The 12,660-nt window shown below is 38.8% G+C and overlaps 1 protein-coding gene across 4 annotated transcripts in view; it reads left to right on the top strand.

Annotated features, from left to right (window-relative positions):
• Positions 1-12,660, top strand: part of PCNX1 (pecanex 1) — a 226,695-nt gene that overhangs the window by 201,158 nt on the left and 12,877 nt on the right. For all 4 annotated transcript variants that reach the window (XM_053601578.1, XM_053601581.1, XM_053601580.1 and 1 more), the window contains 3 exons: positions 8,347-8,447; positions 9,203-9,353; positions 12,225-12,455. In XM_053601578.1, coding sequence (XP_053457553.1) covers positions 8,347-8,447; positions 9,203-9,353; positions 12,225-12,455 — 483 coding nt within the window. The remainder of the gene's footprint in view (positions 1-8,346; positions 8,448-9,202; positions 9,354-12,224; positions 12,456-12,660) is intronic.

The raw sequence follows: 12,660 nt of genomic DNA, 5'->3' as shown, positions 1-12,660 counted from the left end.
AATTTTCTTTATAGAGGTCCTTCACCTCCTTTGTTAGGTATATTCCTAGGTATTTCATTTTCTTTGAAACTATGGTGAAGGAAGTTGTGTCCTTAATTAGCTTCTCATCTTGACTGTTATTGGTGTATACAAAGGCTCCTGACTTGTGGACATTGAGTTTATATCCTGAAACATTGCTGTATTTTTTGATGACTTCTAGGAGACTTGTGGTTGAGTCTTTGGGATTCTCTAAGATCATGTCATCAGCAAAGAGGGAGAATTTTACCTCCTCTGCTCCCATTTGGATTCCCTTTATTTCTTTGTCTTGCCTAATTGTATTGACTAGAACTTCCAGCACTATGTTGAATAGTAAAGGTGACAGAGGACAACCTTGTCTGGTTCCAGTTTTAAGAGGAAAAGCTTTGAGTTTTACTCCATTCAGTAAAATATTAGCTGTGGGTTTGTCATAGTAGCTTCAGTCAATTTTAGAAATGTGCCACCTATGCCTATACTCTTCAGTGTTCTAATTAGAAAAGGATGCTGGATTTTATCAAATGCTTTTTCTGCATCTATTGAGAGGATCATATGATCTTTATTTTTGCCTCTGTTAATATGGTGGATAACGTTTATGGACTTGAGTATGTTAAACCAGACTTGCATCCCTGGGATGAAACCTACTTGATCATGATATATGACTTTTTTGATGATAAGCTGTAATCTATTGGCTAGGATTGAGAATTTTTGCATCTATATTCATGAGTGAGATTGGTCTGAGATTCTCCTTTTTGTTTGGGTCTTTTCCTGGTTTTGGGATCAGGGTGATGTTTGCTTCATAGAATATGTTGGGGAAGATTCCTTCTTCCTCAATTTTTTGGAATAATGTCTGCAGTACAGGAATAAGCTCTTCCTTAAAGGTTTGATAATATTCTGGTGTGAAGCCATCTGGACCAGGGCATTTTTTGGTTGGAAGCTTTTTTATTGTTTCTTTGATCTCAGTGCTTGAAATTGGTCTGTTCAGGAGCTCTATTTCTTCCTGGCTAAGTCTACGGAGAGGGTGTGATTCCAAATATTGATCCATTTCCTTCATATTGTCAAATTTCTGGGCATAGAGTTTCTGGTAGTATTCAGAGATGATCCCTTGTATCTCTGTGACATCAGTTGTTATTTCCCCTTTATCATTTCTGATTGAGGTTACTAGAGATTTTACTTTTCTGTTTCTTGTTAGTCTGGCCAATGGTTTATCTATTTTATTAAAAAAACAATTCCTTGTTTCATTAATTTTCTGAATGATTCTTTTGTTTTCAATTTCATTGATCTCTGATTTGATTTTGGAGATTTCTTTTCTTCTACTGACATTAGGCTTAAATTGTTCTTTTTTCAACTCCGTAAGATGGCTTGTGAGTTTATTGATACGCTCTCTTTCTGTTTTTCGAATGTAGACATCTAAAGTGATAAATTTTCCTCTCAAAACTGCTTTTGCAATATCCCACAGGTTTTGGTAGCTTGTGTCTTCATTGTTGTTATGCTCAAGGAAGTTAATGATTTCCTGTTTTATTTCTTCCTGCACCCATCTGTTATTCAACAGAACATTGTTTAATTTCCATGTCTTTGTGTGGGGTCGAACGTTTTGTTAGAGTTGAGTTCCGTTTTTGTTAGTTGAGTTCCACCCTTAGTGCCTCATGGTCTGAGAAGATACAAGGTAAAATTTCAATTCTTTTGATTCTGTTGATATTTGTTTTGTGTCCCAGGATATGATCAATTTTGGAGAATGTTCCATAAGTTGATGAGAAGGATGTGTATTCTTTATCTTTGGGATGGAGTGTTCTATATGCATCTATCAAGCACAGTTGTTCTGAGGTCTCATTTAAATCTCTTATATCTTTGTTTAATTTCTGTTTAGAGGATCTGTCCAGCTCTGTAAGAGGAGTGTTAAAGTCCCCTGTTATGATGGTATTATCAGATATCATATTGCTCAGACTGAGTATGATGTGTTTCAAGAATCTGGGAGCATTTAAATTGGGTGCATAAATATTTAGAATTGAAACATCTTCTTGTTGTATTTTTCCCTTGACCAATATAAAGTGACCATCTTTGTCTTTTTTGACTTTAGTTGCTTTAAATCCACATGTATCTGAAAATAAGATCGCAACTCCTCTTTTCTTCTGAAGTCCATTTGCCTGGAAAATTGTCTTCCAATCCTTGACTTGGAGCTTTAATTTGTCTTTTGAAGCCTGGTGTGTTTCTTGCAGACAGCAAATAGATGGCTTGTGTTTTTAAATCCAGTCAGCCAATCTATGTCTCTTCAGTGGGGATCAAGCCATTAACATTTATTGAGATAATTGAAAAGTGTGGTAGTGTTCTATTCATCTTATTTTGTGAGAGTCCATTGCTTAGTTTTATCTTTTGCATCAGTGTGGAGGTTAGGTTCTGTCCTTTAATTTCTGAGTTTTTACTTTGCTGCTGATCCATTGTGGTGGTCAGTGTGTAGAACAGGTTGAAGTATTTCCTGTAGAGCTGGTCTTGTTGTGGCGAATTTCCTCAATGTTTGTATATCCGTAAATGATTTGATTTCTCCGTCAATTTTTAAAGCTTAGCTTAGCAGGGTACAGAATTCTGGGCTGGAAATTGTTCTGTTTAAGTAGATTAAAGGTAGATGACCATTGTCTTCTTGCTTGGAAAGTTTCATTAGAGCAGTCTGCGGTCACTCTGATGGACTTGGCCCTGTAGGTCAACTGGTGCTTACTTCTGGCAGCTTGCAGAATCTTTTCTTTTGTCTTGACTTTGGACAGGTTCATCACAATGTGTCTTGGAGAAGCTCGGTTAGAGTTGAGGTGACCTGGGGTCCTATATCCCTCTGAAAGCAGTGTGTCAGAATCCTTGGTGATATTTGGGAAATTTTCTTTTATAATATTCTCTAGTATGGCTTCCATTCCTCTGGGGGCATTCTTCTTCCCCTTCTGGGAGTCCTATAACTTGTATGTTGGAACGCTTCGTAAGGTCCCATAATTCTGACAGTGAACGTTCTGCTTTCTCTCTCTTCTTTTCTGCCTCTTTTACTATCTGAGTTATCTCAAGAACTTTGTCTTCTACCTCTGAAATTCTTTATTCTGCATTGTTGCTGATACTTTCCATTGCATCTTTAACTTCCCTAATTGACTGTTTCAGTTCCTTCAGCTCTGCTATATCCTTTCTATATTCTTCATATCATTCATCTCTTATTTGATTCTGTTTGTGGATTTCCTTTTGGTTAATTTCCACTTTATTAGCAGTTTCCTTCATTGTTTCCATCATTTCTTTCATTGTTTTCAACATGTGTATTCTAAATTCCCTTTCTGTCATTCCTAACATTTCTTTATAGGTGGAATCCTCTGCAGTAGCTACCTCATGGTCCCTTGGCGGGGTTGTTCTGGACTGGTTCTTCATGTTGCCTGGAGTTTTCTGCTGATTCTTCCTCATGAGTGATTTCTTTTATCTGTTTCCTTGCCCTAATTTTCCTTTCACTTCCTCTTGCTCTTTAATTTCCCTTGCCTGTGGACTAGGGTTTCGATGAGTCCTTTTGGTATAGGACCAGAAGGATGAGAAGGTTGAAAAGCAAGAAGGGATGAAAGAAAGAAGGAAGGAACGAAAAGAAAATAGAGAAAGGAGTGGGGGTGGGTAAAAGGAATATTGACAAAAAGAAGAGAGGCACAGAAAGAGGGAGACAGAGCAATATAGGTGTACAGTAGGGTACTTTGACACAACCTTGGAAAACCCCAACCTCTGGGGGTGCCCAGTTGGGGGGTTCCCTTGAGGTCAGCAACTCTTTGCTAACCTGATCAGACACAGTACCCCACCTCCACCAAGTAGAGAGGAAAGAAAAAAATGCTATAAATTAAACCAAAACAAGCAAACAGAAAACTTTACGGGATAAAATTGGGTGAAAAACCAAATAATAGGGGTAGAAACACTAGCAAAAATGAAGTTCTAGTTATTGAAAAAAGCAGCAATGGGAAATTGTATTTATACTAGAAAACTGGAGAAAGAAAAGAAAAAATCTGTATGGAAAAGGTTGAAATTAAAAAACAAAACAACAACAACATCAAAATAAAAAACAAACAAAAAAAGCAGTATATATGTCTTGTTGAATATTGTCTGGGCAACAGGTGGTCTTCTGGGGTATGAGATGTTAATTACAATGCTGATACGACTGGAGGCCTCCGCTGATTTCTCAAACCCCACAGGGTAGACACCCTAAGTCTCTCTTCAGCCCTCTTAAAAGGCACTTTAAGCTTCTAAACTTGCTAAGCAGAAGCTTTCCCAGGAACGTGCTTGTCACTGGATTCACTGGTGAAGTGGCTATCCACTTACCCAGTGTGCCAAAACCTGTCTCACTCTGCCCCTGAGGGTTAGGGCTGTAAGGCGGCTCAAACCCCACCTTTAGGCTGCTCAGTCACTAGGTTACTAGGTCCCACCCGATCCTTGCTCTGCAACCCCTAGGGTGGACCACGTTGGGGCAGTTCTCTCACAATGTCTCCCTGCGGCCCATAGCCAAACACTATTAGCTCTGTCCATCCGGCTCAGCAGCTCAGTCTGGGGTCTCAGACAATGCCCAAAGTTCTCCGCACTCCTGCTCAAGCTCTCCCCAAGTTCAACTGAGTGCCAAGTCCAAAAACACCAAAACAGTTCACAGGTAAGGCCCTTCCGGTTGCTACTGCACTTACAGCTGTCGGCGGGATTAGACCCATCGAACACACGTGATTACTTGCCAGTTTTCCATTGTTTTTGTCCTCCTCTTGGGGTCCAGAAGTCTCTCGCTGACTCCCTGTATCCTCAAACGGATGATTATAGGCAGATCCCACCAGCCAGAGATGCCTGGAGTCTTATCTCCCCAGACTCAAATGCTGCCCAGATGCAAGGAAACTTACTCGGCCGCCATCTTGCTATCCACCTCAAGAAATGCTTTATTAATATAAATTTTACAGCACTAAGAAATTTAAATATTCATATTATAGAAAACAGGTGGCTAATTCAATCATCTTTCAGGGCCAACAGATTGCTTGAAGGAGACTGCAGTTTGCCGTGTGGAGAGGGCATCTTCACAGGTCAAGAGGGCCTAGCTGTCACAGCTTGTCAAGTCCTCACTCTTTAGTGAAGAGGAGAGGCACTCCATGGGAGGGGAGGTGTGCAGTCCAGTACTCTGCAGGCAGGTTAAAACTTTCAAAATCTAGAGAATTGAAGGGAAATAATTTTTCTGTTTCCGGATAGCTCTCATCTGAGGCTGAGGCAGGGGCAGAACTATTTTGCTCTAACAGTTTTCTCAGTGATAGGGCTCAGATCCCAGCTTCACCCCATCCGTAGAACCTCATGGGTGCTGACACCTCCATCTTCCTTAGCAACTAAGGTCAAAATAGCTATTCTGGATTATTCTGAGACTCGGCCTCCAGTATTTTTTATGTCCTTTCCCCCATGTGAAGACTCCAGTTCCTGGAGCTCATTGATGGCCTCTTCTTTTTGTTTCTAGTCTTTTTTTCCTTTGTGTTTTATTTCGCATGGTTTCTATTGCTGTTTTTGAGATGATTTGTCTTCTCTGCTTTCTTCAGTGTCCCATGGATCTCATGCAGCATACTCTTTGTTTCAGATATTGCCTTACTCTGTGTCTCTGGAAGTTTTCCTCAGGTCTTTTTTTGAGTCTTCCCTGTCTCTCTTAACATGGTCCTTCCTCTACCTTCTTTAGCTTATGAGATATAGTAACTATTTCAATATCCTTGTTGGCTAATTCTCACATCGGTGTCAGATTTGATGGACTGAGTGATTAATTAATGATTATTCTCATTATGGATCATTTTTTCCAGCTACTTTGCATGCCTGGCAATTTTTTATTAGATGCCAAACTATGAATTTTACCTTGAAGGGTGCTGGTTATTTTTCTATTCCTATAAGTAATCCTAAACTTTCTTCTGTGGCACACTTAAATTCCTTGGACACAGTTTGATCCTTTCAGGGCTTGCTTAGAAGGGACCAGACAGCGCAATCTTTAGTCTGGGGCTAACTTTTCCCAGTTACTGAGTCAATAATACCTTCTGAGTGCTATAGACAGTCACGAGCTAGTCTACTGTCCTGACTGTTGCTTTGGATGGTTCTTGGCTCAGCCTCAGGGCCTCCTTGCATGTGTGGATGAGCGCTCTGGTGAGGACTTGAAAGACCCTCTGAGATCTTGGGAGTTCTCTGTCACTGTCCCTCCTGGGGACAGTAGCCAACACAGCAGCCTCCAGTCTTCCCCTTTCTTGGCTGCGGCCTGGAAACTTTCTAGGTATCAGCTCTGTTAATTACAGGGCTACTTGTTTTGTTTCCCATATCTCAGGGATGACTGTCCAGTGTCTGATAACTGTATGTATTCTGCTCAGTTCTTTGGCTGTTTCAGATAGGAAGGTAACACACCCTGAAGTAAGTTTTGTTTTAATTTTTTTTTCTCATCACAGTAGCAATATATTTTCAGCATAGAAAGGTGACAGATTTGGGGAAGGAGGGAGGAAGGAAAATAAAAAACAAAAATAACCCATAATTTTATCACTCATTATAACCACCTTTAGTTCTTTTTGTTCAGCGGTTCTTTACCTGTGGGTCACAACCCACAGAAACTGTATTAAAGGGTTGCAGCATTAGGAAGGTTGAGAACCACTGTTTTTGTTTATGTAACTTCAAGTCTGGACCCACTCTCTCTTTCATTTTTCTTAAAACTAAAAGAGGGTGCCTGATGCCTGTAATCCTAGCACTCTGAGAGGCCAAGGCAGGTGGATTGCCTGAGCTCAGGAGTTCAAGACCAGCCTGAGCAAGAGCAAGACCCTTATATCTAAAAATAGCCAGGCGTTGGTAGGTGCCTGCATTCCCAGCTACTCGGGAGGCTGAGGAAGAGGATCACCTGAGCCCAAGAGTTTGAAGTTGCTGTGAGCAGTGACACCACGGCACTCTACCAAGGGTGACATAGTGAGACTCTGTCTCAAAAAAAAAAAAAAAGCAAAAAAACCCAGTGCTCTCATACTCTTTATTCACTGTTTTGTAACCTGGACCCAAAATTCTTTCCAAAGAACCTACTTGATGAAACTAGAATACATGCTATAAGAGGTGCATCTTTGGAAACAGTCTAATTGGCAGCAGTTAGGGCATCTTAACACAGTTGGGTATTTATTAACTAAATTTTCCAATTAATGATAAGTAAATTAACCGTCCAATATTAAGTTAATATCTTAGTTCTCCTATTTTGTTTATAAGTTAATGGTTTGTAAAGCCAGAAATATATACCATTGGCAAAGTTACAGTAATTAAGCTCATTATTAGCCTATATCATTGGTTCTTCAGCTTTATTATCCATTAGAATTACCTGGAGAGTGATTACTGGGCTTGACCTCTAGAATTTGATTTCATAAATCTGGAGTAGCCCAAGATTTGTATTTCTCATAAGTTTTCAAATGGTGCTAATGCTGCTGATGCTAGTATTATACACAGAGTTTGAGGACCACTGCCCTAGATTTTTTTCTTAGTAACTAAGGGACTATCAAGATTTTTTGTAGTACCGCACCTTTAAACCATTTTGTGACTATTATTGGACTTTATTAAGAAAGAAAAGAGAATTAACAGCTTTTTTCAGTAATCAAAGTATGCAGCTGTTAAAAAAAAAAATTGGGCAGCACCTGTGGCTCAGTGGGTAGGGCACTGGCCCTATATACCGAGGGTGGCAGGTTCAGGCCCATCCCAGGCCAAACTGCAACAAAAAAAAAAAAGCAGGCACCTGTGGTCCCAGCTACTTGGGAGGCTAAGCCCAGGAGTTGGAGATTGCTGTGAGCTGTGACGCCGTGGCACTCTACCGAGGATGGTAAAGTGAGACTCTGTCACTAAAAAAAAAAAAAGTTAAGGGGAAGCAATTTTCTGTGGATATCAGTTTGATTTTCTTTGCTATGTTGCGGTCATTAATAGACTCACACGACGCTACTAATAGCCTGCTTGTCAAGTTATGGTCATAAATACCTATAGATAGAATATCATATTTTCAGGAGAAGGTAATATGAGTAATGCCAGTAAGTACTTTGAAACCTTTAGCTAAGATCCTAATATTTTATAATTGAGCCAGGTTTTTTGGTTGTTATATTTACCAATATTACAAAGTTTAAGATTTTATTTAAGGATTCCAAAGGATTCCCCATACACATTCATACTTAATTTCATACTGTTTTATTATTAAATCTATTTTCATTACAAGTTTTATTTGAAAAGGTAGAAATTATGAACTAGTTGAGTTCTTTATCATTTTGCTGATATATTAATTAGATATATTCTCATTTGTTAAATACTCATGTCTCTTTTTTGATAAGTAATGCTCTTTGTTTTTTAAAGCCACTGGATGTGGATAAAGATTCATCCCTGGTGACTCTGTGTTATGGGCTCTGTGTTCTGGGACGGAGAGCTTTGGGGACTGCATCCCATCATATGTCCAGGTAAAGAAGACATTTCTGTTTTAAGGAAGAGAATATGGAAAGCTATATAAATCTGAGATAAATTTTCTAGAAGCATTCATTCTATGTTAATTTATTGCAAAAGTCCTAGATTTTATCTGTAGATCTTTTTGCAGAACATAGTTGCATTGTCCCAACTGTTTAATGGCACGAGCTTTTAAAATTCACACAGGTGCAGATAGCCATTGATGATGATAATTTAGTGAATTTGAAACATTTTAAAATATAATCACCCCATGAAGTCTGATTAGTCTTCTCCCATTTACATCTATTTTTATAACAAGTTCATTTATTTTTATCTTTTCATATTTTCTTGCAGTCTTTATTTAGAGCCTTTATACCTTTAACATAGTTGCCATCTATTAGATGTGGGGACTCTAAATCTAAATGGAATTTCCTGTGATACACGTTCAAATGAATCAGAAACACTGCACATTTTTAATTTCTTCTCTAATAACTACATGTTTTCCTTAGTTAGACCCTTCATAATTTATTTTATCTTATAAGTTCTCTGCCTATTGTCTTTTTTCATGGACTAACAATGTTTCATAAACAAGGGTCTCAGGTCAGACAGGCCCTGTCTCTTATGATTCTGATTCAGGGGTTCTGACTTTAGTCCTTGGAATCTCCATTTTGAAAACACCCCCCAGTGATTCTGATGCACACCCAGATGTAAGAATCAGTGACATAGAAGACTTTTGTCAAAATATGTGAACTTTTATCTCCAATCTTGACAGTAATTTAGAGTCATTCCTCTATGGATTGCATGCCCTATTTAAAGGAGATTTCCGTATTTCTTCAATTCGAGATGAATGGATCTTTGCTGACATGGAATTGCTAAGAAAAGTAGTAGTCCCTGGAATTCGTATGTCCATTAAACTTCATCAGGTAAGGAGAAGAAATTTTTCTAAGGTGTTTATGGTACTTTATCACATGACTTCCAAGTTATATTTCTTAGGAAACTTTTGAGAAATACTCTGAGCTAAAGAAAAACATGATTTCATGACAGGATATTAAACCTTAGAAGCCTGAACCTATGTTTCAAATAGCAAATTTGAATGTTAATATTAGAGAGTGACTGATCTAGGCATGAAATTGAAGAAAAGTATGCAGAGACAAGCTGGAAATAAAGGCCTTTGGCCCTATAATACGTTTTAACTTCATGTGGACCATGTAACTCATGCCTCTTGCCTGGATGAACGTTAGCCAGCTCCGAATGTGCAGGGTAGTAACAACTCAGTAGTGTTGTAAGTTCTGCTGTTACTGAACTGGGTTTCGTTTTGTGTGTTATATAGAATAATGCCTGGTTAAGATAGAGTTAGACTTAGATAAAAAGTATCAGTGGGGGTAATACATTGAAATGAGGCCCCACGATGCATTTGCAAAGCCTGAGGTTATTTGAAGACTATATCGTGGGCAGGGTGTGGTGGCTCACACCTGTAATCCCAACACTCTGGGAGGCCCAGGCAGGTGGATTGCCTGAGCTCAGGAGTTTGAGACCAGCCTGAGCCAGAGCAAGAACCTGTCTCTAAAAATAGCTGGGCATTGTGGTGGGTGCCTGTAGTCCCAGCTACTTGGAAGAGTGAGGCAGGAGGATCACTTGTGCTCAAGAGTTTGAGGTTGCTGTGAGTTAGGAGGTCACGGCACTCTACTGGGGGTGACAAAGTGAAACTCTTGTCTCAGGAAAAAAAAAGGTTATATGTGAAATTTAGTCCTGGTGCTTGCTGCTCTAATCATTCCACTGGACAGCAGTTATCAGATCATCCCATAATAAGACTATTTTCCAGGCGGCACCTGTGGCTCAGTGGGTAGGGCACCAGCCCCATATACCAAGGGTTACAGGTTCAAACCTGGCCCCTGCCAAACTGCAAACATAAAAATAGCCGGGCATTGTGGCGGGTGCCTGTAGTCCCAGCTACTTGGGAGGCTGAGGCAAGAGAATCGCCTAAGCCCAGGAGTTGGAGGTTGCTGTGCGCTGTGACACCATGGCGCTCTACCAAGGGCAATGAAGTAAGACTCTGTCTCTTTAAAAAAAAAAAAAAAAAAAAAGACTATTTTCCCTCCTAAAAGAAAGGTAAATTAACTCTTCAGGAGATTTTACTGTGATCTACAGTGTTAGAATTAAGTTAACATCTTTTATCTATAGGAGCATTGCTTGTAAAGGATGTGTTATTTGAAAATGTCTGTTAAAAATAGAATATTTTTAGGATGGTGGAGAAAATATTTACTTGGGATCAAATGGGATTGTCTGTCCTTAGACTAGCTTTAGAGTTTTGAGACTAAATTCTTTGCATTTAAAAGAAAAAGAAATAATGACTTCAGATTAAGATGCTTTTAAAAACGTCAGAATTTCTCAAAAGGTACCAATTTGTGTATCTGCTATATAAGAAACACTATTTTTTGTATAAAGTCATTGTCTAACAACTCCTGAGAAACCTCTTTAATTAATGCTAAATGTTATGACAGATACTCTTTCTGTTTGTCTGGAAAGAAATTCTGAAAAGAAACTGAGCACATCCAGCCACTGCTTTAGTCCTCTGCCCTGTTCTGCCCGTCAAGGTGTCCGTACCTGTCCCTACGGTTCCCTTTCCTTACATAGTCCCTGGACTGTGGCGTTATTGCCTGTGTCAGAGGTTGGCTTGAGTACAAATGAGAGACCTGAATATAAAGATTGTCAACCTCCCAGCTATAAATACGAAAGCAGCCAATATAATATTTACATTTCTTCAATAACACCCCATTTCTGAAATTAAGATTTATGTTATGGCTATTTTGGTATATGTCCCGTGACCCCTTTTAATTAATACTTTTATAAAAGGGAGATGCACTTCATATACATCTTGGTTTCGTCTGTGCTACCTGCCACAGAATCTCGTGCATAGTAGACCCCGAGTAACTATTTATAAAATGAGTGGGCAGTTAGTGAGGCCGAAAGGCTTTTCAGGGAAGACCTTACGAGCTTCTCCAGGACTAGGACCATTAATTTGTGCTCAAAGGTAAGAGCTTTCAGCTATATCCTAACTAGACTAGAGACAGGATAAAATGTTTTATTAGAACCGTTGTACAGATGTGGCTTTATATGAAAAATGCATAGTTAAGAAACACAATATAAAGACTTTGAATTTAGTTTTTGCCTTTCTTAACTAACAATGAAATAATTGTTCAGCAGAAAATATGCAGGGTGTCCCAAAAGTTACCTCTGAAGTCACCATACCTAGGGAAAATGGGAAACTGTGGTTAAATGTTCCTTTATTTACAAAGTAGTCATAGCCTACAAAGAGGTGGCTACACACAGAGAATATTTTGTAAAATTTTGTAATGACTATTTTATAAGTAAAGGTACATTTAGCTACAATTTCCCACTTTCCCTAGGTATGGCAACCTTAGGGGTGACGTTTGGGACACCCTGTATATGTGTACTTGTGTGTGTGCATATATGAATAAAGGTATGAAAAAGCAACCTCAAAGAGAAAAAATATGAAAAAGCTGGAAATGATATTTATTTATCTAGAACTTAGAGAAGAGGGTTACATTGAGAAAGTTACAAAATAAGTATAGTAACTGAACTCCTAACCTGGTTATGACTGAGAATCTGTAATTTATCTCTAATAATATTAACATCTTTTGCTATGAAATGTTCATATTAGACCAGTTTTTAAGAACTTTCACTTAGTGGCTTAACTACTATACAAGTTATTATTATCCTAGAAGTCATTTTTTCCCCTAAAAACCTTACACTTTTTTTACTTCTGCGTTTAGGATCATTTCACTTCTCCAGATGAGTACGATGACCCTACTGTGCTCTATGAAGCCATCGTATCTCATGAAAAAAACCTCGTAATAGCCCACGAAGGGGACCCCGCATGGCGGAGCGCAGTCCTTGCCAACTCTCCATCCCTGCTTGCTCTGCGGCACGTCATGGATGATGGCACCAATGAATATAAAATCATCATGCTCAACAGACGTTATCTGAGCTTCAGGGTCATTAAAGTATGTTTTTTAGGCATTTATTTATGTCTAAAAAAATGGAAGTTGGATAACTTGACCCGAATTTTTAAAAAGTGATTGAAACTCTTTTCATAGAAGCAAAATGATATAATATATTAGTGCTTCTTGTTTATGAGCTCTTGACTTATTTTGTCCTCTGAAATTTTCTCATGTGCCATGAAACCTTGACCTTCTCCCTTATTTCAAT

Source organism: Nycticebus coucang, chromosome 9, assembly GCF_027406575.1.
Source record: "Nycticebus coucang isolate mNycCou1 chromosome 9, mNycCou1.pri, whole genome shotgun sequence".
Taxonomy (NCBI): Eukaryota; Metazoa; Chordata; class Mammalia; order Primates; family Lorisidae; genus Nycticebus; species Nycticebus coucang.
The sequence above is the reverse complement of the archived record's forward strand: the minus strand, read 5'-3'. Positions and strand labels throughout refer to the sequence as shown.